Below are 27,598 nucleotides of genomic sequence, written 5' to 3' on the forward strand. Positions count from 1 at the left end.
CAATCAAAGGCAATAGGTAGGCATTTTTGCAAATGAGCACAAATGCCAGTTTGAAAAATAGACTCTTTTGAATGACATAAACCTTTGTTGTCAAATTACGCTAATACTCCATAGTGCTTGGTCCATGTGCAGAGCTCCCACTGATATGAATGAGTAACCCATGGCCCTTTTACTTATAATCCTGCAGTAAATATAGCCGGTAAAATAAGGCAAGGCCTCCGCATTTCCGCATTCTTGTTTGGCTTCTAGCACATGTTATGTGCTGTCTGCATTTTTCCCTTTAAAGATACCCAATAGCACACCATCCAGCATGTCACAGTCTCACCATTCCTACAACTTCGGCAAAGATATTGGTCAGGACCAGTAGCAGAAGGATGGAACTAATTTTGCAGAGCCGAGAGGGTCACATTGTAACAACTGCCTCAAGTAACATTCCTTTTTCTTAAAAAAGGAAAACCATCTCCCAAACCTACTAATGGGCAGATATGCAGTTTCCCAGAAGAGTGCCAAGACCCATACAGAATGAAGATCAACCTTGGCTATAGCTCCAGTGACTGCTATGGAACAACTTGGGCTGTATTAACTTCACATGCACACATCTCATATAACTTTAATCCAGGCTTGAAGGGACAAAGCAAACAGCCAATAGAAAGAAAGAGAGAAGTCTTCACAGTCACCCTTTCTATATTAAGAAGGACTGGGTTCCTCTACTCTAGTCCCTTGCTGATACACATCTCCAAAGCAAAGGCTGATAAGGAAGTTTCTTTCAGGATTCTTCTACAGAGAGTTTAGCCGACAAACATCTAACCCACTAGGCTACTTAAACTGAGATATGTGATCTGTTATTAAGGAATTCAGTGCTACCAGAGATTATCAGCACCCTGGGAGAAGTCTGAAGCCTTGCACACAAATCCAAAGGCGATCCTTTCTATGCAAATTCATTTTATCTTCTGCCTTTTTTTGTATCCTATTAATGGCAGTTTGCAGCTATCCCTGGGCAGTCACTTTGTGATTACTGGCTCAGCTTTCAAGAACTGCAGGAAACAAAAGTAAAATTAACTATTCCCTACTAGCACCAGGTTTACTGGATCCAGGGATGGCCAAGGTTACAAGATGCCCAAAAGGGTGAGAAGTTGGGTAGGGGCACCAAGATCTTTATCTCTCAAGGAGAGAGCTGAGGTCTGAAGTCATTTTGAAGATCTGGGAAAAGCAAGTAAGATATTTAAGTACTGCTGATATTATCAGCAGCTCAGGTTATTGTTTGTTTGTTTGTTTGTTTTTAAGAACTGGTTGTTCAAATTAGGTATTTATAGAAGGAAAATCCAATTGTTTTCTATAATTGTTAGACTGTAGTTTTATGTCACAGAAAAACAGTATCCCAGTTCTTTCAAGAAGACAACTTAGCATAAAAAAGAAAATTGATCATATTCCTTCAGCAACAGAATTAATCCATGCTCCTTGGATGTGTTTCCCCGAACAATTGGCCTGTGTCTGTGGTCACACTGTAAGAGGTTCTCTGAGAAGATCTCAGTGTCAATCCCTCATGCTGAAGGGTCCTTACAAACACAGGATGGGTGTCAAACAAAAGGATGATCACATGAGTGATGTACATCTGTGTATTTGTTAGTAAACATGTGAAATCTTTTCACCCTCCAGAGAAGACAGAATCATCTGACCAGGCCAGAAGGAAAAAATAAATAACAAGTACCCATTATTTCTTCAAGTAGGTGAGACTGTAAGCATGAAACAGCTCCTTTTCCTCAAGTGAAAAACCAGACTGCCCCATAACGTCTACATGGAGCAAAATAAGAATTTTGGGTTGACAGAGCATATTTCCTTTCTCCAAGATACGCAGATACGGAATATAATTCAAATATATTATCAGCGGTTGCAAATCTCTGGCAACATCAACCACCGTGCGTATTGCAGGAAGTCAGCCTTTGTCTGGGAGTAGCTCTATGTCTCCAATGAAGTATTGTTGTTCGAGGAGATTTTAACTAAAGACTTTGGCATGACCAATTTTGATAAGTTTGTTGTTACAATGGGAAATATGGACTGGCAAAGTTGTGTCTTTCCCTGAGCCAAGTGGTTCAATTCAGGCAGTCAGCCTGACTGCTGAACAATTTCAGGTATTTGTTTCTCCACATTAAGAACAGTTATGCCCTAGAATAACTGGTAGGGTTGCAATACCAGAAAGTGCCAATACCAGACCTGTCTTTCCAGCTTACGTATTCAGAGCAGATACTGGCATTATTGGCCTGTTTCACAGTCAAGTCAAAGCAGAGGGGAAGTGGAAAGCTCCTGATGTTTTTTTAGGTGTCAGATGCACTTGTTGAGTCTTTCATAGTTTGTGGGGCTGTTATGATGAAGCTTTGATCTACTGTGACAGTGCCCAATAAAGGGGCAATGGCACCGAGTGGGAAAATGCAAGCATCGAGTCCTAGAGCATGCTGGCAGGCAACACAGCTGCATTGCTCCCTGAGCCTCAGCGCACCTCTTTAAGGTTTTCCATTTTAACAGTCTTGCCCTTAGCATTGGGTTTCTTATGGGCCCCCAATTCAGTCTGTTCTCACACTACCCCTCAGGCTTTCCCCCTACCCCTATTAAAGTCCTTGTTCTCCAATGACCAGCGTTTAGTCCAAGCAGACTGTGCAAAGCAAGGTATGGAAAGCCTCATCTCTGTAAAACATGGGCAGAGAGTGGCTTCTCATACTGCTGCAACATAGTCGGCAACAGATAGCACTTGTATCCCTCTGGGTAACTCTGTAGTGCACATGCTTAAAGAAACAATAAAAAAACAAAACAACTCCCTCCCCCCAAGAACCTCCCCCCATCCTAAAACCCGCCCCCTAAAATATTACTTGAGATTCATTTGCATGAATTATTAATCATCCTGGACAAACAAATTACTCTAGCCCTAGCTAGAAAAAAGAAAAAATAACATAAAAGGAGGAAAAAAAGCTTTTCTCACAAACTCTCATTATGTTGCAGGAGAGTGATTGTGAATATATGAAAGTGAAAAAAGGCTGTGAGACCTCTTTCAGGGAGCTAAAGCACATTTTGCCACAATGAAGCAGGATGCAGATAGAGAAAACAGAGCTGGAAAAGAGGGAGAAAGTCCACATCTAAATGTGTTCAGCAAATTGTTATCATACACTATAGTGCATCGATGACATCATATGAAATACCATAGAAAGCATGAATTACAGAAGGATATGCAGAGAGGGATGGAGGAGAAAGTGTATGTGCAACTACTCTTCTCATACAGTAATGCCTATTTTTCAGAGTTGACCAAAAGCAGAAAAATTTCTCAGCAGCTGAAGTTAACGTTTGTAATGGGGTTAAAGAGCAATTCTCTGGACAGATCTTCCTTAAGCTAGTTTTGTAATTTGAGATCTACAACAACGTGCAGTGGAGATATGGAAGTGGTCTGAAAAAAATGAAGTTTGTACTGTTTTCTCTGTTAATATTTTACCCTAGTTACCACTGGGTTTGTGAACTAATGATATTTAAGGCTACACAGAGGAAGCCTGAGATCTTTAAGGCTGCATCCTTTTGGTAGGGTTATTTTCCTGTGCTGATCCAATAGCATCAATCACATGGATGAATTTCTGAGTGCATAGAAACTAGGAACTACTAGAAGGTCTCTCATGAAATAATATTATTGCTACTAGTCAGTATATGCCTCCAAACACTACTTAGTGGAGTAATGGACAGATTGTTTGTACAGTGTATGTGTCAAACTAGCTGCTAGTTAATGTTCCTGTCAAATCCTAAAGCAATTCTAATCAGACGCCTGGGACCTAAGCCTTCCCAGCCAACCACATTATGGTGACAGGAGAGAAAAACAAACAAACAAAACCACTCATCATAAAACTAATAAAAGCATTTACAATAGCATTGTAGAAAAAATGACACGTGTCATATTCCATGGTTTTTAGTTTCATGCTGGCTTTCGGGTATTGTGAATACTCAACTGGAAGTGAAGAGGGACAGAAGTTAATAGCCACCAGTAACTCCAGGAATGTTTCTAAGAACATTCAACTGAAACAGTTTGGTCTGTTGGCAGCAATGACAAAGAATAACTTCACATGAGAGCTGCAACTGGTGCCCAATGGAAAGATTGAGGACATTGTATTTCTTTATCAGTTTCTCTCACGTAAGATGCAAAGAAATAAACCCATTCAGAAAACTGGTAACCTGCTGAATATAAGCTACTGAAATGTTTCCATTGTTAAAAAGAACTTTCATCATGGAGGAATCATCTCTGCTTGTGAAGATACCCAAAGTACGTTTGATGTTCAAAGTCATCAGTCCTCAGACATCATTTATAACTAGCAGTCAAAATGACACTCCTGCACTCTATCATTGAGTGACACACAGGGCAGAGGAAACTGTTAGCCTAATACCTGCCTCTCCTGCACAGAGGTTATCGGTGCGGGGAACCAGCAGCAAGCTTTACCAAACACATCCACATTCTGGCTTTCCTTCGACAGTGTTGGACAAGAGCTCCCCGCCTGACAAGGCAGGGAGCAGCAAAGAAGAGTCCATAAAACCCCAAACTTGAAGACGAGTATAAGAATTTCAGAGTCCTCACATCCGGCCGGCGGTGTGCACGTCTCTCCCCCGAACCAGTGTTTGTTCAGTGCTCCCTGCAGACTGGATGTGGCCTGAAACAGGTGGGTGAAGCTCACCTCTGCCCAGTGCGGTTCCTGTTCGCCTCCACATTTAAGGCCAAGTTGTGTAGAAAGAGAAAAAGCTGCCACCACACTTGATTTCTGTTCTGCTGATGCTGTAGAGAACAGTTGAAACAAAGTTATTTATATTTCTAGAATTGCAACATACCACTTCTCTTTTCCAATAACAACTCAGTTACACTTTTCAAGAGCAGACACTTTAATCCCATCAGCATAACAAGGGGGTGCAGCAAGGGATGAGAGGGGAGAGGGAAATGATAAGTTCTCCAGAAATAATTGTAGCTCTAACATTACAAAAAGAAAAGAGCAGATCCTTTATGCATTGTGCACAAGAGGATTAAACTTTTTTTTTTTTTTTTGCTTGTAGGATTTTGCAGAGTTTAGCCAAGTGCTGTTTTTAATCAGATTGGCTTCTGAGCCTTTTCAAAAGCCCCAGCTGCATGAACAAACAACTTTTTTTTTTCCTTTCTTTTTTTTTTTTTAAAGCCCCCCTTCACCCCAAAAGTTAAAAAAAAAAAAAAAAAAAAAAAAAAAAAAGTAAAAATATAACTGGTGATCCATCTGTAAGTGATTTGACACCGTGAAGGTCAAAGGGTTAATCTTCAATTTAAACCACACTGCTGAGACAGCAAAACTCTGATTTCATCTAGTACAAGAAAACACATTCGTGCACACACACACTCCCCCACCCTCCCCCCACCACATTTTCCTTCCCAGCATCTCCAAGATAATACTGCCCTTTTTATAGCCACTTTTGACAGTAAGCCATAAATAATCAGCCTTGGAGCCCTTTCCTACTGACTGGAGCCAATTAAACCTTAAGCAAGAACATACTTGAAAACACACAAAAAACCAAAACCAAGAGGTTATTTCAGGTCCCATTGTCAGGGAAGAAACATGGGAGTTGAGTTTCAGGGGGACACCAGACTCTATAATGCAGCTCTGGGGCAGGGACACTGTCCCTTCTTTTGTTATGTGTAATCACCCTGCAAAAGTGGCTCTTATTATACCCCCACCTTCCTGCACTTTAATGGCATCTCACACAAACAGGTGGGTTTCTCTTTACATTGCTCAGCCCGAGATACTATTTCACCTCAATAACCAGCTCTCTATTAGAAGTCAGGCTTTGTTTTCTCATCCAGAATTCCATATTTGTTAAGCAGGACTGATCATTTCTGGAAAACAAAACAAACCAGCCCCGATTCCCCCCTTCCCCCCAATCCCCAGCAGACAAGGAATCAGAAGACTGATTTCCAACAACTTTGCTTCAGTACACAGGAGTTCATAAAAGAGCACTGAAGCACATTATATGAACAAGATGTTTCAACTTAGATTAGCCCAACAGGGCAGAACAACGTGGTTGTAAGGCATTCTTTATATAATCACAAATAGGGGAGAGCTGCAACTGAAGATAGTGTATTAGAGATGAGCTCTCCAAAGCCATCCCAAATATTAATTTATATTCATATTTAGGTACAAATAGGTCTGTGCCATTTGTATCACATACTGAACTGGCTTCAGAAAACCTGTGCTCATCTTGCATCTTAGAAGTGGTTTATTCTCCTTCGCCTCAAGACTTACCAGTTGTCTCCTGGATTGAGAGTTTGCATGGATCTAATCACACATTTAAACATTATCGTGTTTGGTGCGTGACCCACAGATGGCAACTCTAGAGCTTGGTATCATCTATATCAAAGGAACCAGTCCTGGGTTCAGTCCATGCAGACCGCCCAAACATGGCTAGGTTTACATGAAAACAGTCGTTCATACACTGTCCTCTAGGGCTGGGTTACAAACAAACACCTAAATTGTTCTCAAAAATCAAGATGCTCTTTGTTTTGCTGTTCGCTTCTCAGTTTGACCAGGCTTGTCCTTCCTTGTCAAACTCCAGAGACCTTTTTGACCCTCCTCCACACTTCCAAACCTGCTCAAGCACGCACGCGGTTCCTGATGTTCTGATGACATCTAGATACCATGCATTTATCAAGCTATTATGGCTTAAGCTAAATGCTCCTTTAGATCTTCTTCATGGTAACATGTCAGTGAAGCAGCATGCAAGCACAATACTTTCTTCTGCAATTACCACAAGCACCGAACTATGCTTGGAGGGCAGAGTGGATAAACATACTACAGATGCTCCAAAGGGAATCCAGTTACTTTTGCAAATTATTTCATTCCATTGGCAGACAAAAGAGAAGTGTCTTACAGGGAACTGGTAGTGGAGATTCAAAATCACTGTCAAAGATACTAAACTTGGAACATATCTCAGTTCATCTGGTATCTGCAATTTCAACTACAGCACCCTGTCAGGATGACCACTGTGTAAAAATCCCAGTATTTAATGTCCCAGTTCATGTAGGGGTCTGCTCTGGGCTTTTCACAAACCACAGCAGATTTCTGAATATTCTGTTTCCTTCTGAAGTTTTAAATGGCAGCTCAGAAAAAACAATTGTTATTTATTACTATGATAGGTAAGGGCCATATGCAGGGAAAAACATTGGAAGAACAGAGCTTCTCCTCCTCCTGTTTGTTTGTTTGTTTGTTTGTTTGTTTTTGTTGGTCTGTTTGTTTGAAAGGAGCACTCTGAACAGAGTACTGGGTCTTGTTTGGTAAATACAGGTTTTATATCTCTACTTTCAGAAGAGTTATGGACCTGCAGGAGAGCAGATGGGATGTGGTATCACAAGCACTAATTCTAACAATAAAAAGCAATTCTGGAGTTAAAAAGCACTCATGAAAATGCTAAACTTTTTTTTTTTAAATCCACACTCTCCTGTGTTAATTTCATTGCTTACTTGAGCTACTTTTTTGGTAAAGCTTTTTCTTCTTTCTCTAGTTTAAAATGTTTCTCATTATTTGCGTGAGACACTCAATGAAATTTGCATACAAAGAAGAGCTCAATAAGAATCATTTCAACCTGCTTCCCCCTGCTTATAAAAACTAAGATCTCAAACAACTTTACGAAGGATATTGACATTGTTCATTTTGTTCTGGAGTGAAAAAACCGAGCATGAGGCAACTCGCTGCCTTAAGCCTTCCAGCAGGCCAAGGACAGCTTTCTAGGTTTTATGTTTAGACCACAGGCCTTCTATTTTCCTGGGTCCATATTTAGCCAGCATTTCCTTCCATGGGGACTGCAGCTCACACACACTTTCACTGGCTCGCAGACTGAAGAGGTCTGCTTGCATTGTCCTCACCTTGCACTGGTACTGGAAAGGGAAACAGAGCAGGAAAATGATCAAGGCCAGAACTGATCTGCCAAAAGAAACTACCTTTACTATTGATCAGGTTATCCTAATCCATCTCATCCATGCTATCGCATAGTCAAATCAATGCTTGTGCCAGCACAACAGCAAGGCAGCTTCAGGAGAAGAGCAAGATGGACTGCTTCCATCTGGGGCAAGCCTAGCTAACAGGGCTTTCATAATTATGGTTTCACTTCAGGGCTGATCTGCTTTCTGTGGCACCAATTCAGCATGGGATAAGAGCCACAGAATGGAAATGGTAGATATAATTTGCAACAGAGATAGATAAACCAATTTATGGAAAGAACTTCTGAGCCTAAAAAAAGTACTTCTCACAAGTTTCCAAGTTTCAAGAGCTTTTCTCTAGGAATGTCTTTGCCAAGACCAAAATACTCAAATATTTTAGAACTGGTGGTTTTCCTTTTGGTGGAGATTTTTTTTTTTTTTTTGGGGGGGGGGTGGAAGTTTATGGATTTGCTCTTGGTGTTTGTGGTATAATTCAGCTGCCAGGGAGGACAGAAAAACCAGGAGAATGACTCTATGAATTCTGCATCTAATTTTTTTCAGATGTGGTATGTTTCAAGTAAATAAGTAAATTCTTGCAGTCTTCTAAGACTCAGGACTACTGCAGCCTGGGACAGTATTTTTCCTAAACCTTGCTACGCTGATTTGATCCTCACTACAGCATTTCAGCACTCAGTCTCACTACTGCAACACAGTATCAGGGATGAACACTTTGCTACTTCCATATACCAGAAACAAGCATTTTGAACCTTCTTCCCTGAGACCAAAAGCAGCTCTTTTTGCCCTCTACGCTAAGCAAGACTACAGTTGTGAAAACACTAAGTCAACAAAAAGCTGGAAACACATAAAACCATTTCCTATTGCAGCTGCTTTTTAAAGGGGATATCCTTAAGAGACTGTCTGTCTGAGATGTTAGCATGAATGCTTCAATGAGTCACAAGGAAAGGGCATTTTACAGGAAAAGTGTTCTGTGCAGCACCAACAGCGCACCAGCAAAGCCTACAGCATGAGCTGTGCTGACAAAAGCCAGAAAACTGGTAAACAACAAAGTGACAACAACTTTCCTGGAAGCAAATTAAAGGGAGGCAGAACTGACCTTACATTTATTCTCTCCTCATAGTTAATTCTCCTAATTTGTTTCATGCTATCAGTATATATCAGTATGCACCCATCAAACTGCACCCCAGATATCAAAAGGTTTTTACTCCTTCCAAGCCCTTGAACATGGTGCTCAAAGGAAAATCAGTACAGGTAATACAACTTAAAGAAAACTTTGTCTCTCAGCCAGCTCCTCAAGTCCATGGGCATGAACGTTTAAAAGATTAATCCTATTATTTTTTACCATCTGACAGAGGAGCCATTATTGTACACGAAGAATATGTTCATCATACATGCACATGCTGTATATGGGTATGGCACATCCCTATCACATATAGAGAACTGTGCACCTGTCTGCCCTCTTCAGCTTATGGGTGACTTTTGACTTGACTTCACAGTTTAGAGATGGTTAAGGGTCAAATTTTGATCCTCTCTCAACTGGAAGGATTAAAATACAAACATAAATAGCAATATAGTAGCAAAAGAATACTGGCATATGTGCACATAAAAACATCATTCTTTCTTCAATGACTAATACAAGTACCAGCAGTAAGTAGTAGGGATTTTATTTATTCACTGAAAACAAAAATACTTGCACACCGGGAACAGCTGCTGACTCATCGCTGAGGGCTGTTGTGGCTGCCAGGTGGCTGGAGGCACATTGTGCTACCACAAAATGTGCTTCAGTGCACAAAGACTAGAAAGTCACAGTCCCCACAGCAACAGAGGTTACAGAAGATGTCCCCCACGGATGGAGAGAGAAATGGAAATCAAATTCAGGTCTTTCCAGCTGTGATTGCTAATGACCAAAGAATAATGCATGTACTTAAAGAAGAAGAAAGAAAGAAAAAGGAGACAGTAACAGAGAACAACAGGAGGAAGAGCATGGCAGCACAGAGAGAGGACAGGGAATGTCCTGACTCGAACAGCCTCTGGTTCTGCTGAACAGGGCAATATTTGAAGCTGAGGGAGACATTCTCCTGAGCAATGCTCCTCGGCCAGAGCCCCAGCAGGGGCTTTGTCTTGCAAAGCGAGATAAGCAGTGTGTGTGAGTGCTCCTGCAGAGAAAGGGTTCTCCTCCTTGCACAGGAGCAGAAAAAAACTGGCAGGGAGGGACACGGTGTGAGGCAGAGGATGGACAGGAGGAGCACCGCTGTGGGCAGCGGGCCTCAGGCCCAGACCTGCTTCGGGTGCAGGTGAGCCCTTTCTGGGCTGCCTTGTAGCTCACAAACAAGCAGGCAGCTGCTGGTCCGTGCCTTCCTCTTGGGCCGAGCCTGCAGGAAGTGGAAGCAGACAGGCGCCATGGCAACAGCCAGCTGACTGCGTGCTGGGAAGGGCAGCCACCGGCCAGCGCGTTCCCAGGCCCATAGCACCAGCCTGGGGCACGGAGAGTTATTTTCCACCACAGAGGCGGGAAGGAGAAGGTAAATAAGGGTCCTGTATTTCCACAGGCTGCACCTGGTGCTGCCTTGCCCTCAGAGCTGTGCCTGGGCAGGGCTCGCTCCCCTCCATTCTGGGATCCAGGGTGCAGCTCAGACCTGCAGGCCACCCACCCGTCTGCTGCTGTGCAGGCTGAGCACAGGAGCAGGGCACCTCACATCCAGGCAACAGGCAGATCTGTTTTCTTTGCACTTAAACTGGCTCTGAGGCACAGTGCAGCGCACGGGAAACACCCCCTAGTGATTACAGCACACCTCAGGCTTCCAGCAGAGCAAAGCTCTGGAAGTTCCGTGGGACAACGGTGCAGGGGGATGAGCACAACGGCCGTGCTGCCCCGCGCCAGGGGGAGCAGGGGGCAGGCAGGTGCAGCGCCGCAGCCTGCGGGCACAGCCGCCTCTCGTCAGCAGCTCGGATGACTCACAGGCTAAATTTAGAGAGCGATATAAACACGGCAGCCACAGCACAAATACTGCCCGGCAGAGCCATTCTCACGCACTGCACCCCTCGCCTCCTCCTCGCTGGGGTCAGTGCAGCCTTCAGGGGCTCGCTGCTGCTCCGGGGACTATGGGAGGTGGCTGCAGCTCTCCATTGCCAGCCTCGGGTAACAGGTTACATCAGAAAGACTAATTTGGGGTAAAAGAAGTTGCTTCACTGCTTTATTTTTAGACTGCTATTCTTTTGGCTGTGGCGCGGTCCTCAGAAAGACTATTTTGCCACTGGCAATGGCAGCTACCAAGAAAAAAAACAAAACACCAAGCAAACAGCAAAACAAAACAGACTATAAAAGGCTAGTGGGACATTCCCCTTCACTGGCTCAAAACAAAGGAGAACTCTGCAGTTGGACCCTCACTTCCCCATCTTTCTACCATAAAATTTAATTGGGTAAAATGCAAACGTGCACACTCCTACCAGAAATAATCACTCCAAGTATCTCATCATCCTCCCAAGAGACAACAGTATCTTCATAAGATCGACCAACCTAAGCAGAGGACTGTAGGCTGAATTGCTGGGTTCTCATCTGTGATCACTGCATGATCTCAGACAAGTTTTAACCTGTGTTTCCTACTCTCCCAGGCTAACAAATAAGCGTAATATTAAATGTAACTATCTCTAAATTGAAAAATGATTTCTCAGCTGTTGCATTGCTGAAGAAATGCAGCACAGCCTGCAAAAAACCCACATAGAAATACATCAGGTGATGCTAGAAATACTGTAGAATACCTCACCATATTTCACTTGTACTGTCCCAGAAAATATTTCATATTTTTAAGAGGGTGCAACTGTGTTATTTTGAGACTGTAGCTCTACTGCCTGGAAGTACCCCAGGAGGAGGGATTCCCAGCAGCCTGTTACACAGACCTCACTTCTCTCCCGTCACCAGACTCCCCTGTCCTCTGCCCAGTTCCTCTACCAGAATCAGGCAAGAAGTTTCACTTTTTTTTTTAACATTATCCACTTTTTCTAGCAGAAAAAAAAAAAAAAAAAAAAAAACAGAAACAAATGTAATACACTTTAGTCTTTTGTCAGATGAAAGTGCAGAGGGAAAAAAAAAACAGATTATGCTGACACCAAAGTTTTGTTTCTTTATTAAACTCATGTGTAACAGTTGCATGCAACTGCTGCATTGAGTTCATACAGCCTAGTCTTCAAGAGCAGCCTTGTGTGGCTGTCTGAGGAAAAGCAGAGGGCAAGTACATGCAATAGCTCCCCCTAATACTCTTTCAGCATCTAACTGTTTTGAGCTTACAACTTCCTGAGTCAGATCTGGTTTCTGTTTACCTTGTGACCCCTGCAATAGCCATAAACTTGTTCCAGTTACCCCTGAGCCCAGGTAAAGCACAGGGATGCAGTCTTTCTTGACAAAGAGTCCCAGAGCTATGTATTGCACAGAAAAAACTACCTTATTTACTTCAAGCTGTCTCCTACTAGCTTGACTTGAGTTTGCCTTGTTCTTGTACTGGGAGAAGTGAGTTTATCCACAACTTCATGTCACTTCTGATTTCAGATTAATGTTGCTGCCTTGCCTTGTATATTTCTTAGGCTTATCTGTCCTAGCCCATTTTCCTTTCTTACAAAGAGATTTCAATATCCTTCTTTACCTTTGAACCCTTCACAGTTCTGCTATTTTATTTTTAGAAGAAAATAAATCAAAACTATAAGCAAAATTCAAAATATAGTAGAAACATGGATCTATACAGCGGCATCGTTGTGTTCTTGCTCTTCATTTCCATCCTTTGTGCAACAAAGTATTTTATTTTAGCACAGAACTAAAAGGGCCAAGCAAGTTTCTGTAACCTAATGTCAAATTATCAGCTTCACAGGGAGCAAGATTTAGGAAGCACCAGAACAGGCATTAGGCATGGGGCAACAGGTTGCCATGTCATTTGTATGTATAAGGGGACAAGTACTTCCAAGCTCATCTCTTTTTTTTTCAATTTGGCTAATGAGATTGAAGAAATCTAACAAAATTAAGCAAAAATAATAATAATAATAATAAAAACTGCCTCCACTTTCCCATTTCAAGATCCTGACTCCACCAATTGTGTGAGCTCCTCTCCCAGCAGACTCCTTTCCTCAGGCTTAGGATTCCAGTCGTATAGCTCTGCCTCTCAATTTTACCCATTTCATATCCTGCCTCTCCCCTGTTCTCTACACTGGGCTCACCCACTTAGAGAATTCTCAGCCTGGTACTCTCCCATGCCGTGCTCCTGCACACTTGGCCAGACGCTCAAGCCCTGCACCAGCTTGAATCCCACAGTCAGCAAAGCTGAACTGGAGATCACTGCTGTGTACAGCAGCAACAGAGACCAGCCCACAGTAGCCAGAAGCAGAGATCTTGAGATGTACAAACCTATTCAGGAAACAAATGAAAGCACTTACCCCAAGTCTCGGAGAGACTGCAGGTACAAGGAAAGGAGCTGCTGGTGCTATAGGCTCAGTTGCGGGCCAGTCTGGGAATTTATATATATAAAGTTATATATATATAAAAGTTCTGTATATATATATATATATACAGTAAAAAAATTAAGTTTAAGATTCCCAGAATGCAAAGGAGAAAGCCCACTGGAGTTCTGGATAACAATTGCGCAGGTGGTGCTGTGTACCCACTATGCTGAACTAAGAAGCTTCTGACAAGACACCCAGGCTCCCTATTGCATAAGCAAAGGTATCTCAGAGGAGGCCTCAATAATTCTCATGAGACATAGAGGGGGAAAAATATGCAAACATGTAACAAGTTTCACTTTCGAAGGAAAACAACATTTCCTCCCCTACATTTTCAGTATCATTAAATTGAGACAAATGGTACAAGTCTGGTAGCTTGTCCACAACTGAGGGATACAGGCATCCAGACTCCACATATTGCTGGGCTCCATTGCACAGTGACAGCAAGAGTTATCTGCTGAATCAAGTTGGGAACTGTCAGAAATAACATTTTCTATAGCTAAATTCATGAGAGGTTCTTTGTGCATGGTCAGCATATCTTAATCAACTGCAGGATTCCTGATGTGCTGGAAAGGGGCTTTGTTGTTGTTTGTAATGCACTTATTTACTCAAGAAAGCTCAGCTCTGATTCGGCATCTGGTTCTCATTGAGGGTCAGCTTTTTTTAAAACCCAGCTTTCCAGATGGGTTGACTGAAGCACAAGGAGGTCAAGAGACTTGTCTGAGGTCATACAGCAAGTCAGTGGCTCTGCTTGGACTGGAGCCCAGAACTGTTCAAGGCTACTACTCCTTGACTCTTAAAGGCACAACTTCGTTTTCCCCATGAAGTGATCACTACGAAGAAGACATGAAAAAAAAAGGTGCCCTCAAAGCTGCGGCCTGCTGTGATAGTTATCTGTTACAACCTGTAGTTTTCAGTGTCTGAATAGATCCATGTCAAAGCACAGGGGTGCGACACTGATATACAGCATCATCCATCTCAGTCTTACATAATCCACATTCTCCTATAGGGCAGCTCTGCACTGCTGCTGCAGCCTGTAGTTTAGTCACATTCCATCCAGCGCTGCAGCAGATCATGAAATTCACTGTCAGGCAAAACTGAAACCTCTCCTCAAGGCAAAAGAGGTCAAGTGCACTCAGGACCTGTGGAACAGCCTGAGTACTTGTTGCCACGGCCTGGACAAGGAGACAAAGGCAACACATCCCTTCTGACTGACTGACCAACAGGGACCCTAAGCCCAGCTCTGTTCCTTACAACCACCAAGTACACCCTTCAATCTATGTCACAGGCTGGGCCACAGTCAGCAACTCAGACAGAAGGCAGACAGATACCATGGCAAACGCATGCTTGCTCCAAATGAAGAGGAATGCAACTGGTGCTGGGTTCTCCCAGAGAAAACATGACTCAGCTGTGCATTGTTTTCAAAGAGGCAGAGCAAGAAATGTGGAATGGAGGAAGCATTGCCAGAGGCTACACAGTCTCAGACAGGTAAGGGCTGCCTCTAAAGAGCTTTAGAAAATAGATAGTTTTGCATGTCATTCTGAAGAGCCCTTCTGAAAGTGGATTAATCTCTAGGCAGGCTCTGATACTCACAAACACTGAGCTTTGCTCAAGTCTTTCCTATGATAAATTCAGCACCTTAAAAAGATTAAAGCCACAGAGTGTTAGGGAATGTTGTATTACTGCTGTAACACTGTTCTAAGGATTAAAAAGTCAGGTTTTAAACCACTGTATTCTGTTTAATACATTATTAGGAAATAAAACCCTGAAATGGTGTACATGCCAAAAACAAGCATAGGTGTGGCCAACTTTCTTCTTCTTATGAGGCGCATACCCAAAAATCTTTTGCATAGCCAAGAACCACAAAACAAACACCACATAGCCAGAGAGCACAGGGAAGAGATAACAGTGACTCTCTCGGGTTCCCAGTGTGGGATGGGGTTAGATTGTGCGTGCAGCTGAGTCCAATGACAACTCAGTGACGTCAACCTCAGCAGCAATTGCCTGTTTAGTTCCCTCTCACAGCCAGGGAACGACCAACAGCCTTTGTGTCAACACAGCTCTGCTGCTGCAGGAGTAACATGAGCGCTATACCTGAACTGCTGGAGTGTCTCACAGAACTCAAGAGCCAAGTGAGGGCAACTCTTGAGCTGGCCACATGAATTACTCCAACACTGAAAGTCTCTCCTAACTCCTGCTGAATGAGAGCATGTTTTTTTCTTTTCACAAGTTCCCAGATAAGATGTTTTATAGTCCCCAAGAAGAGGCACAGCTTGCTGAAAACCAGACATGCTCTTTCTCAGGACTTCACAAGACCACAGTGGTGTGACTAACTCTGTGGTTTTCTAAATCTGATTCTAGACATCACTTTGGGAAGCTGATTATGACTGGCACTTTGAGACAGGTTGGAATGGGGCATCCAAATCTGTGTTCAGTTTTGCAGCAAGCCAGATGACAGCCTGGTTTTCCATGTCCCAGACTGCCCCACAACACATTGTCAAGCCAGTCCATGCCTCTCCAGATTCAGACTGTTCAGTTCCTCAGTGGCAGGCTGCAAAAAGTCACTGCACACAGGACATAGGGGCTGCATGAAGCCATGCCAAAAGCCATAGGAAATCCTCCATGCAGGGCTTGGAGGGGACTGGACATGTCAACAAAACACTCCATGGGGAACAGTGCCTCAGACACTACGATGTGGCTCAGCAAGAAGTTCCCCTGACAAACGAGAAAGAATCCCCCAGCAGATACGAATGCCAAAGCCTGTCCCAGGGTCGGGCTGTGGAGAACCACTGGCTGAACTATTCCATCCTCGGTTACGTTTCTGGATTTCTTCGGTTTTGTTTTCAAACGTAAATGGCTGAACAGCTCCCCCCCTTTACAACTTGTTGCTCTTCCAGTCCAAACAAAGACGGCAGAGCTCCTCCTCCGCTGGCTGCAGGATTGGGTAGTGCAGGCGGACGCCTTTGTTTACTAACTCTCCCACATGCTTGGCCGGCACGCACTGGGGCTGGCCGGGCAGCCCGAGCCGCAGCCCTGCGTACAGCGCAGGAGGCTGGCAGCTCCCCGCGGCCAAAGGCAGCAAAAGCCAGAGCAGGGGCAGCTTCAGAGCGCTGCTTTGGGTGGGCATTCTTGGATGCGTTTCCAAGGCATAGATATGAGTTTAGTCCCCGAGATGCAAGGGGTCAAGTTACAACCAGTTCCACCACTTTACTCCAGGGCTCCTCCACTCTGGAGACATTCGCCTTCCTTTTACTGAGACAATCTGGCTGTAGATAGCTATTGCGATGAAAAGGTGTCGCTGGGGAAAACCCCGTTCAACCAGCAACACATGCTAAAAAGCTTGAGGTTGTTCATCGTTTTCTGTGATTTGCAAAATGACATTCATAGCCCAATTCACCTTTCTATCTTCCTGTTACAGCTTTAACATCCCCTTAAGAAGAGTCCTGTTTCCCTCTTTCTTATCACAGAGACAACTAAAACTTTGCCCTCCTACAAGCCACATCCTCTGATCAGGGCAGAGCTCCTCACTTACCTTTGAAAAGAATTGAAACAGACTTCAAGTTAACAACACCAACACATTTGGAATGAGATAAGCTTTTGAAGTCACTCTCTGAAGTCAGCAAGAGTGTCAACTTCTTCATATGCACAGTTGGATACAAACTGCAACACCCTGCTGGACTTGCATACAAGTAGTAAAGTGCTGCCGAACTCTGGCCACCGATCTCTGCATGGCTGGGATGTCTACTTGTTTACCATTCAGTAGGGGAAGGAAGGGAGAATGGAGAAAGGATCTACATTTTTAAGGGACATGGCTTTTGTTTCTTTAAAAAACAGCAAAGTACTTTTTTTTCTTTTTTCTTTTCTTTTTTTTTAAAGAAAAGTAAAACAAGATTCTGTTTTTCAGACCTGATGGCATTTTACAGCTCTATTATGTTGTGAGGAAGTTGGTCACAAATCTGAGACACCAGCTAGGACTGTCCCACAGAGGAGCTGCTAGCAAGTCCAGCATGATCATAGTGCACTCTATTACTTGAGACATCTATCCCTAGACAACAAGGAGTGCCAAAACAGACTCTAGGCTTGTTGTCATCTCCAAAATGAGGAACTGACACAAGTCACAGACAACCAGCTGTACCACAGAAGACGTGATGATGGAGGTAAGGAGAGCGGAGAAGAAAAGTAAAATGCTAGGGAAAGCATCAGTGACCCTGTTGCTGATGAACCAGGAGAGCCAGAATAGCAGACAACAGCAGCTACCCTCCCAGACAATAAGTGCAGTTCTATACATGCTCTTCCCCCTACCTGCCAGTCTTTTACAGTGATCCATCAATCTAGCATGAGCAAAATACATAGGTATACCATGCTGTTTTGTCACTACTGGCAGCTCGTGGCTGCCTTAGGCAACAGCCTGCTTAGCTGAAGCCTGGAGCCAATCTTCTGGAGCACCACTCTTGGATAAGAAAGACCCCACCATCCCCTCTGGAAACACCCTACCCGCTGTATGTGGAGCCGGTGGAACTGGTCTGCAATGCACTGCAATTTCCGTGCAATCTGCACCTCAGTACGTGCCTCCCGCTGACCTTCCTGAGGCTCTTCTTGGAGATTTGGATCCAAAGCAAAGCCAACTGGAGGGACATGTAAGCGGTAACCAGCATTCCCTACAAAACAAAGACCAGCAGAGTCATTCTCCTAGCACAAAGAGTAGTTCTTTTATTCAGTATTACACTTCAGGCATACAGAAAGAGTTGCACATAATCCTGATTTTTTGACTCATTTTAAAGTCCAGTTTCTAAAGCCCAAGCAATGACCACATACACCATATGCATGCAGTACAGATTTAATTTGCTCAGCTTAAATTAGATTTATAACAATTAAGCATAACATTGTGTTGCTTCCCCTAATCAAATGACTGGATCTTCAACTTGGTTCTTTCTGCTTGTTTATGGTTCAGACGAGTGCAGAGGTGTTCGTTTTTCTTTAATGACAGTTTTACATCTCTTCCAACATCATTGCCTTAAGTTGTCCCCCTTTAAGGTTTTCTGTATGTGCTATGCCTTCAGACTTTTCTCAGTTGTTTTCTTGGGTGTTCAGTGGGACTGACTTGAATTAAGGTTGGACTGAGTACACAATACTGAATGATGTCCCATCAGTTACCAGTAAAGTGCTACTTATTCAACATGCTTAATTCCAGTAAAGAGCCTAAAGTCTGTCCCATTAGGTGGGAATTTTTTGCATTTTCTTCTCTTCATTGCAAACTTTCAGGAGGTTTTCTTATGTGGATGAGTAGCACAAGAGGTTTTTTTTTTTTAAAAAAAAAAAAAAGCAGGTAAATGGTAGGCTATGGCGGATGGTGAACATTTTAATGCCTGGCAGCAAAATAAAGTGACAGAATAAAGTGAAAAAGAAAAAAAAGTAGACGTATCAAGTACAGCAAAAGCAACCAGCAAGTGCTGAATTCCTGCAATAAGCAAGGGTAAGAAAATACAAGTTGCCGCTCTTTAGGGAATAGGAAAAAAGCAAAAATAATTTAAGTCTTTTAAGTTAAAGCTCTAACGAAAGAAACTGCCTGACTGGGGGAGTGCTGGAGGGACAGTTTCCTTGCTGAGAAGCTGGTGATGTTGGAGTGCTCTTACCATAGAAGAGTCTCCGGGGCTCTTCAGTGACTCCACAAGGCAACATAACATCCTGACTGGAGGAGGATGGGCTGAGTGTTTGAGTTGCCTTGTCCTGCTGCTCAGGATGCCTGACACCGGGACCACAGCAGTGTGTGAGGGGAAATAGTTGAAACCTCCCCAGAAGGCAGCTGTAGGACTGGTTCTGTGTGAAAATGCCAGTTGCAGTCATCTCACCAGGCTGACCTGCAAGTCCAAAGTCATCAGAGTGAAACACGTCATCGTCCAGCCCATCCAGGCTAGAATAGTCCTCTTCCAGGTAGCTGGGGCGATCCATTGCTCCTGCAATAAAGAGACATTTGAGGAAACAGCTAAGACACGAGAATCACATCCAGGAGACAATGCCTTCTGCTCCAACAGTAAAACACAACTCTTGCTTCCACGTCTGCTGCCCCCTCCCTCCCAGTGCAGTCCATCTGGGTGGGCATGAGAGGTGAGAGACTCAGCGGTAAAGACGGGCTTTGCGGAAAGTCTGTGTGCCTGGCCAGAGAGCCAAATTTCACGTGTCTGAGACTCCTCTCAGGTCAACCCCCAACCTCAACACAAACTGAAGACACTTGGTTGTAAAAACAGCCCCATGCCCTCAAACTGCCCTGTTCCAGTCAGCTTCTTTGGAGTTGCTCTGCTTTGGCCTGCTCTACTTGAACTGTATGGCTTGCCCCACTCACTTTTTCCCCCATCATCTGCTGAAATAGAGCTCATAATCACAAGGCTGCAAGGCCAGGTTTTTAAGAAACCCCAGTGGCTGCAAAGCTCACAAGAGTTGGCAAAGCTGTTCCTGTGAAGTTCTCGACAGCTTTTCCCAATGTAAATCAACCTTCCCTTCAACTTCCCATTTCTTCCCCTGGCTCAAGTCAAGACATGTCCCAAACTTGGCAACACAGCCACTTCATTACCCCTCTCACCCTTAAGGCTACATGCAATGTCAGTGTATCAGTTTGTCCTACTACTAAAGAAAAGGAGGAAAACAAAACAAACAAACAAAATCACATTTGTTAAGTGTCAAGCTTTAGAGCAGGACTTTTGCGTTCACCATAGCAAATGCCCCCAAGCTCTGCTACAGCACAAAATGGGACAAAGATGGCGGAGGAAAGAACTCAAATAAACCCTAAATAGCTGTTTCAGAGCTCTTTGCAAACATAGAGTAATTAGAAGCAGATTTTCCAGAAAGCCACAAGTCCCTTTACTGTTACCTGTGCATCTAACCCCATTGGAAGACAGTCTCCTAAGAGATCCATCTCCAGGATTTCCACCCAGTTCCAAACAAGGCAGTGAAATTCAACTCTTCACGTCTCTTCCTTTGCTCTGGTTTGCGAAGCATTTAACAGAACGGAAGACTAGCAAGAGGAATTTCAAGCCTGAAGGAGACATTAATAATAATTTTATAAGAATGTGTTCAGTGTTCCCCTTGTGTCTCCCATCTCCCCCCAGGTGAGCTGCACTCACACACCAGTGTGTGAGAAGAGACAAAGGGCCTGAGCGGGTCACGAGCCGTGTGTGCAGGGCCTCAGCTGAGGGGCATATACTGGGGTTCCTGCACCCCAGCAGCTCACTTGGCTCTCCACCAGCATCAAAGGAAGCCTGCAGAAAGGACAGCAGCACCAGGGATGGATGACAGCCATGCTGCCTTCGTGTAACATTCACAACAACCTCATCAGTGGCTTAAGGGCAGCGCACCAAAGGGAGTCACAGGTCCTGAGACAGAGGCACAGATCTGCCAGCTCTGCCGTGGGTGCACATTTGACAGAGAGGCAAAGTGATCGCGTATTTTATCTTCACAGCAAGGTTTGCCAAGTCTAATCCGTCAGGGCCCCACTGGGACACACACGATCATCACAATAAAGTGCAACAAAGGCACCAAACGCTTCACAAAAGGAGGTTACAAAGAGCAAGATTTACTGGTCCTCCCACAGCCGAGGCAGCCTTCAGAGCACTTAGGAAGCGCTGCAGACAGGACGCCAAAGCAGCTGGAGGACAACGTACCCTAGAGCTCACTTCAGCCCTTCCCAAGAGCGGAGCGCACCGCTCAGCGACCGGCGGCCGAACCGCGAGCCGCCCGAGCAGCAGCGGACGCAGCGCCCGGCCGCGCTCCCCCAGCGGCGCGTCAATGGGATTCCTCGGTGCGGCGGTCACATGCCCGCGCTGACACGGCGCGGCGGAGCCGGGGGAGGGCTCAGCACACGTGCGTGCCAGCGTCCAAAACAAAGCCGGCCGCCCTCGCTCCGGCACCGGCAGCGCCTTAACTCCTCCCTCCCCGCGACACTACGGCTCTCCCTCCTCCCGAGAGACGATCGCGGCCCCGGTGTCCAGGGCTCCCCGCTGCACCCCGCATCCCGAGGGGCTCCGAGCCGCCTCCAGCTCCCTCGGTCTCGCGCTCCTCCCCGACCCCGCTCACGCCGCATTGCTACAAGGAAGCGAGCCCGGGCGGCCGAGGGTCCCGCGCGGTTCCCACGCACGGGCAGCGGGGCGATCGCCGTCCCCGGGCGCACACGCACGTTACCGGCCCCGCCGCACTCTGTGCCTCGCTCCGCCCGGCCGTCTCGGGGCGCACCCTCGCCCCGGCGGCGCCGTCCCCAGCACTTTGCCGCCCGCGGACCTGACGGCGAAGCGGCTCCCCGGGCACTCACTCACTCACTCACTCACTCACCGCCGAGCGGGCCGGGCCGGGCGTCCCGCGGGGATGGGGACGCCCCGTGACGGGGGACCGTCACCGCGCCTCCCCACCGCCAAACTGCCGCCGCCGCCGCCGGGTGCACCGCGAACAGCTGACGGCCGCCCCGCCCCCGCCCAGCGCGGCCCGCCCCCGCCCGGCGGCCAATGGGCAGCGGGGGAACGAGCGGCAGCGGCTCGAGGGGGGCGGCCCGGGGAGAGAGAGGGGCGGGGGACACGGGCACGGGCACGCAGCAGGGCGGGACGCTGGGGGCGCGGCCGGGCCCGGAGATGCTGGAAGTGTTGATGTTCCTCCTCGGCTCCTCAGCCGCACTTAGCGTAGGGTTGGGCTGCTCTTAAGTGCGCGGTGTCACCGCTCACGCGCCGCTCGTCGTTGGTGGAGCAAACAATACTTTGAGTAGCCCCTGGAGCACGGGGATAACCGGGCGGGGATGATGTCAGAGCCGGCGCTGGGCTGGAGCACCTCGCAGCGCCCGGCTGTCCCGGGTCGGTGCTGAGGGGCCGCTCGGCTGTGGGAGCTCCGCAGCGTTCGGCCGGGGTCCCAGCGGTGCCGCAGAACCCGGCCGGGGTGCGCTGCGGGGAAACACGGCACGTCCGTCCCACCTTTCTTGTCATCGGTTTCTCATCTCTTGGTTCAAAGCGTGGGAAGGAGGCGCGAGGCTGCGAGGGGGCTCGGCCAGCCCAGCTGTGCTTGCAGTGGGGTTGTGGCATGCAGTCCAAAGACAGGACTGGTTAAAAAGGAGAGCGCTCCGCACATAAAACTGCTTTTTTTCGTGCTCTATCTGAGGTGGGAATGAGGAGGGGAAAAAAATCTTACATCTGTTAACGTTCAGTGGGACTCGCTGTGCAAGCACCGTTGGGTTTAGAGCCCTGTGAAGCTGCTCTCAGCCTGAGTCTGCTGCCACAAAAGCAATCCCAAGTCATCCGAGAGCAGAGCCGTTGGCACGGACGGGCTAGAAAGCTGTTGGCCAGGTTTGAAACTGATGAGAGTTTGACTCCAGCAACAGCTAGTTATTTTCAAACAAAACTTGTGTTTCTTGGCTCTGTACAGCTTAGACAATTCTCCTTCGCTTTTAAAGACTGAATGTTGAGGGTTTTAGGCTCAGGGAATACTCCAGTACATTTGGTGGTTATTCCTGCTTGTGCGCAGTACACAGAACTAGACACCTAAGCTAATAAGGATGAATTCTCAACAGTGCCTCCTGTGAGGCCCTCTCACTGAGAAGATTAAGGAAAAGACGAAAGCAGAGACTCAATGTGCCAAACAACAGCCTGCTGTTGTTCTGCTTACTCCGCCAATTGTAGCCACAGTTTGCAGATGTTGCTTCCCCTGAGCACTATAGCAAAACCTCCCCGTGCTCAGAGGTGCATCATCAAGCTCCTCAGCTCAAAGCAGCACCCTGTCAGGTTGCCTGTAAAACCTACATACAGAGATTCTAAAACCCAGCTGGTGGCTGAGAAATGTTAATTGCTGTCAAGTCTGCCACACAGTTGTTGAGGTTTGTAACTTAAACTCAGAGGAGGGGTTACACTGGAAGCCAGCTGGTAGCAAGGTGAGGTGAATTGCCCCGTGTTCCTCATATAACACCCTCCTGAAAGGGTTCTATGAGCCTCTCTGGCTGAACACTTCAGTCACTGTGATTTTGGGCAAGGTAGTTAAAATAGCCATTAATAGGTCAGCAAGCTAATAACATGCTCCCTCTCCAAGAAACCTGCTTATTTATGGTTCTTGTTCATGAGTTCATTTTTACTCTTGCATTTGCCAGAAGAGCTGAGCTTTTTCTTCATTGCCAGAGGATCAGTGCATGTCTGACTTGTACGTCACCATCAGGAGAGAAAGAAAATGGCTAATTTCTTTCATTTTCATAAGTCTAAATCCTAAGTTAACAAAGCGTAGCTGCCCACTTTTGGCAGTCCAGGGAACTGGGAGTGGGAAAGGAAGGGCATGCTATGGATAAAAGCAACAAAAGGCACTCTGTATCTTCAAGATGTTCAGATTTTGTCACTGTGATGGTCAGGCACTGGCAAAGTACCAGATGCTGGAGGGCTACTTCTCCTCGTAACTTGAATGTGCATTGCTATAAATAAAAAATGAATGCACTGCAATTCCAACAGCTTATGTCTTCCAGACTGAGTTATAACTGCCTGCTGGTTAGGCTCATTAACAGTAAAAACAGTACCTGATCGGCTTTGTTTTCATCTTGGTAAGCTGCAGTTGGGGCCACACTTATGATCCCCAGAGGCTGCATTTTGGGAACTCCTACTGTGTTGAAAATGTATGGAGACTGAAATCTATGTATATAATCAGGCTGGATGGTAAGAGAGCTCAGGAAGGATATTTGTGCCTTTCAATGATTAAAAAAAAAGATATGGCAGCATTTCTAAGAGAGGGGACTCAGAGGGATTCCTTGAGGAAATTAGACATTGTTAAGAAATGGCTCCGAGTAAATAGACCGAAACCAAGACAGAGACAGTGAGTCTGAAATGGAAAATTGTGAACTGAGGGCAAGTTATACCACCGAGCTGGCTGCATTCTGCAAAGACAATTTCTACAATAGCATGGAGACGAGCGTCTTACCTTGGAACCGGAGCCACAGGGTCAGATACTCTGCCAGATTTTTGTGCTCATTAATGTATGTGGCAGTAAGTTCATTCAACAGATTCATCTAAAATCATGTGGAGTAGCGCTCTACAAACATCTGTGGAGGGAGATATCATGCCAGCCTATAACCCTTCAGTTAGCCTGTTGTAGTGCATGGAAGGCTACTGAACAGCATTGCTGCTTTGATTTAGTTATTCCCCGCTTCACTACGTATGCCCTATGTGTCTTCAGAACTCTTTCTCCTTATTTTAGTGACAAAATGCTATTGTCAGCACTGTTCTGTAATTGCAGATTGCATTGTAATTTTAGGCATGGGTCTTGCAAGCTGCTCTGCCTGGGTGGGCTCCTGAAATCCGCACAGGGCCAACTTGACATTGGTGGGGGCAGTCTTTGCTAAAGCCCCACCTTTGGAAACCAAAAGCCTGTATCATCATCTCAGTTTTCATTTCTATTTTTCTAGCTCCCATGGTTGCAGTAGGGAAATTAAGAGTAGCCTAATGGATCATAAAGCTAAGCATGAACAGGAAAAACACTTGGGGTTGATTATTTTGTTATCTTAAGGACATGGGGTCAATCTGATGATTTTTTCAGGGGGCTTTGTGTACTTAAGATTGGAAAACACTGTATTCTGCCCTGACACATACTGACAGGCCTGCTAGCTGTGTTCTACTATCACAGAAACATTTTACAGTCACTGTATGATGCAGAAAAGCCCAGCCTGAATTTCAGGTTATGACTATCCTTGCACATTCCTCACACAAACTAACCTTGTAGAGAAAGTTGGCCTTCGCTGTGACCAAAGGGCTCACTGGGTTCCATGCACAGTGCTGATGGGCACAAGTGTTGCATGTTTGAAAAGGTGTATTAGAGAGCAGAATCACTTTCTGACTATAAATAATACAGAGAAGATATTGCTGCTGGGGTTTTCTTCTGCAGAGCCTTTGAAGAAGGCTCACTGGGGCCTTTTAATTTCTCTCAGAGCAAACCTGAAATACTTTTCTAGCCAGATATTGGCAGTATCTTGGGAAAATGCTTTACCTTTTCTCAGGCTTCTGCCTGGTTCTTATTGCAAGGACCGAAGAAAGGAGCTGTATTTTGCAGTCAGTTATGCCTATTGTCAACCATGCTTCACAGGCAACAGGTCAAGGGAAACACCAACAACTGGGGCTGAGATGTGCCTGGGTCTGTTCATCACTGAACATTCCCTTGTAAGCTGGAATCATACAGAGATTTTCCTCCCTGCCTTTTCTTTCTTTCTTTCCTCTCTCTTCACAAAGACTTGCTGTAGAATTTCACTTTCTCTAAGGAATTGTCCAAGTCTACAGAGGCTTTGTATGGAACAGGATTTCTACAGCATGCTAATGACATACAGGAAAGTTCCCATGGAGATTTATCTTCCTTTCCATTGAAAGAAACAAACAAACAAGCAAACAAACAGAAGCATTTGTTGATTTGACTTTGTTAAATTCATTTGTCACATAAATTCTTGTCCTTGGGTTTCTTCTACTACCTGTCTTTTCCCTGTGGTTCTGCACTCCTATCCACTTTCTTCTGCCTTTTCCTGCCACATTCTTATGTGTTTGCTTCTCCTTCCTCTGACATGTTTCCCTCTTGCATTCTGTACCAAATCCTGCAGCATAAGCTCTCTCAGATGCCTGACTCTGCTACTGGGACTGCATGAGGGGACTGTTCTAGATATTAACATAAAATAAGCATACAGTGTTTATAGAGTTGCAGCTTCATTCTATAAATGCCTGTGCCGCTCTTTGCCAAGGGTTAAGGAAAACTGACTTCAGAGGGATATGGTCTGGCTGCAGTACTGAGCACTGTGTTGAGCATTGCTAGCAACAGGCACTGAGAATACTCAGGAATCACCAGATATACTTGCTGCCTGGCAGAATTAGGTCTTTCCTCTGTATTGCTGCGTGAAAAATGATGCACTGCTAAATGTCACAGCTGCCTCATGTGTAACCTCTAGGGCTGGCTCCACACTCTTCAATTTGCCTTCAGGACTCTGCCTGTATAAGGTTGTTTGATTCTGTGGCTTGAACCCTGCTGTAATGTACTCAGGTGGGAAAATCTGATTTTGAAATAAGTTAAAAATATCAAAGTGAAACATTGAATCACTTAAAAAAAATAAATTAAAAAAAAAATAAAAATTTCCCAGTCTACTTTCCCATTGGTTTTTGAATGAGTGACAGTACTAAGCTCTATCCTGGGACATGTGCAGGTATTTTGAATTCCTTGATATTTTATTATTCTCAGGGCTACTCGTTGAGTGAAGATACAGATTAGAGAAGTCTTTGCAGAACCAGGTCCTAGCAAAGTACGCTGCGTGTGGTCCCAGAAGAACTAGAACACAGATGTGTTGTCATTCCATCTTATGGAAGAGGGATACCGCCTCAACATCGTGTGTTCTGTCAGAGCTGTCAGAGTACGCACACTGGGCTAATGGGCCTTTGGCTGCAACCAGCACGCTGTATTCCATTTATTTGGGGAAATGCTCAGTGTTACTTCTTGAGGTTTGACCTCAAAAGCATTTGGATGGAAAAGGGTGGAAAAATAGTTTGACTCTCCTGAATGCAAAGATAAAGCAGAGAAACTTGACCCCTAGCATGGAGGGTTTATGTTTTCTATTACATTATAGGACCATTGTGGGTGTTCAGCACAGAGGAGCATTTAAGTCCTGAATGCAATAAAATTTAAACTGAAGCAAAAATATGAAATAAAATTGGGAATAAAACCAGAGTTGCCTAATTCAGCCAGTAATTCAAAAGAAATACCTAGTGCTAGAACCTGCCAACTGCTTGACGTTTTTATCTATTTTTTTTTTCTTTTTAAGGAAAGAAAAAAAAAAAGAAAAAGAAAAGAAAAGAAATATGAAGAAAGTAGAACAGAAACTTATAAAGAACTTCCACTCTGCTGCTACAGTAGAGGCTTTCTTGTCAGTTTCATGAGGAGTTTACAGGATGCTGAATCTTCAGTCAGCTCTGGGTACCCTTCAGCAGAGTCTCTGGAACTGGAGACACAGTTGTTTGTGACTTCAGATCCCTTGTTTTCATATGCAAATCTATATTCTGTTTCATCCTCCATAGAATACTCCTTCTGATGTTGTCTTCAGAAAAAGATGTTAATAAACCCTCCATGCATTCAAAATTCTTTTGTGTGTAAAACACAGAAGTTAATGATAGCTATGAAGGCAGAGAA

At 45.1% G+C, this 27,598-nt stretch overlaps 1 protein-coding gene and 1 long non-coding RNA gene across 4 annotated transcripts; one reads left to right on the top strand and one right to left on the bottom strand.

Moving 5' to 3' along the window:
* Positions 1-678: 678 nt before the first annotated feature.
* On the bottom strand, positions 679-21,888 carry BMF (Bcl2 modifying factor). 2 transcript variants are annotated; one of them, XM_015864879.2, is made up of 5 exons: positions 21,767-21,888; positions 20,313-20,477; positions 19,081-19,401; positions 17,942-18,105; positions 679-4,792 (listed from the first exon to the last, which is right to left on the bottom strand). In XM_015864879.2, the coding sequence occupies exons 3-5, from the start codon at positions 19,394-19,396 to the stop codon at positions 4,691-4,693; spliced, it is 582 nt and encodes a 193-aa protein (XP_015720365.1). In that variant the 5' UTR covers positions 19,397-19,401; positions 20,313-20,477; positions 21,767-21,888; the 3' UTR covers positions 679-4,690. The 2 variants fall into 2 exon arrangements, with proteins under 2 accessions (XP_015720365.1, XP_015720366.1); XM_015864880.2 differs by lacking the exon at positions 20,313-20,477.
* Positions 10,374-17,166, top strand: LOC107314972. Of its 2 annotated transcripts, XR_004307389.1 has the most exons (3): positions 10,374-10,488; positions 14,736-14,935; positions 16,866-17,166. It is a non-coding gene; the product is annotated as an uncharacterized LOC107314972 (long non-coding RNA). The 2 variants fall into 2 exon arrangements; XR_001555693.2 differs by lacking the exon at positions 10,374-10,488 and having other exon boundaries at positions 11,992-14,935.
* Positions 21,889-27,598: the final 5,710 nt, after the last annotated feature.

Source organism: Coturnix japonica, chromosome 5 (genome assembly GCF_001577835.2).
Source record: "Coturnix japonica isolate 7356 chromosome 5, Coturnix japonica 2.1, whole genome shotgun sequence".
NCBI classification, from domain to species: domain Eukaryota; kingdom Metazoa; phylum Chordata; class Aves; order Galliformes; family Phasianidae; genus Coturnix; species Coturnix japonica.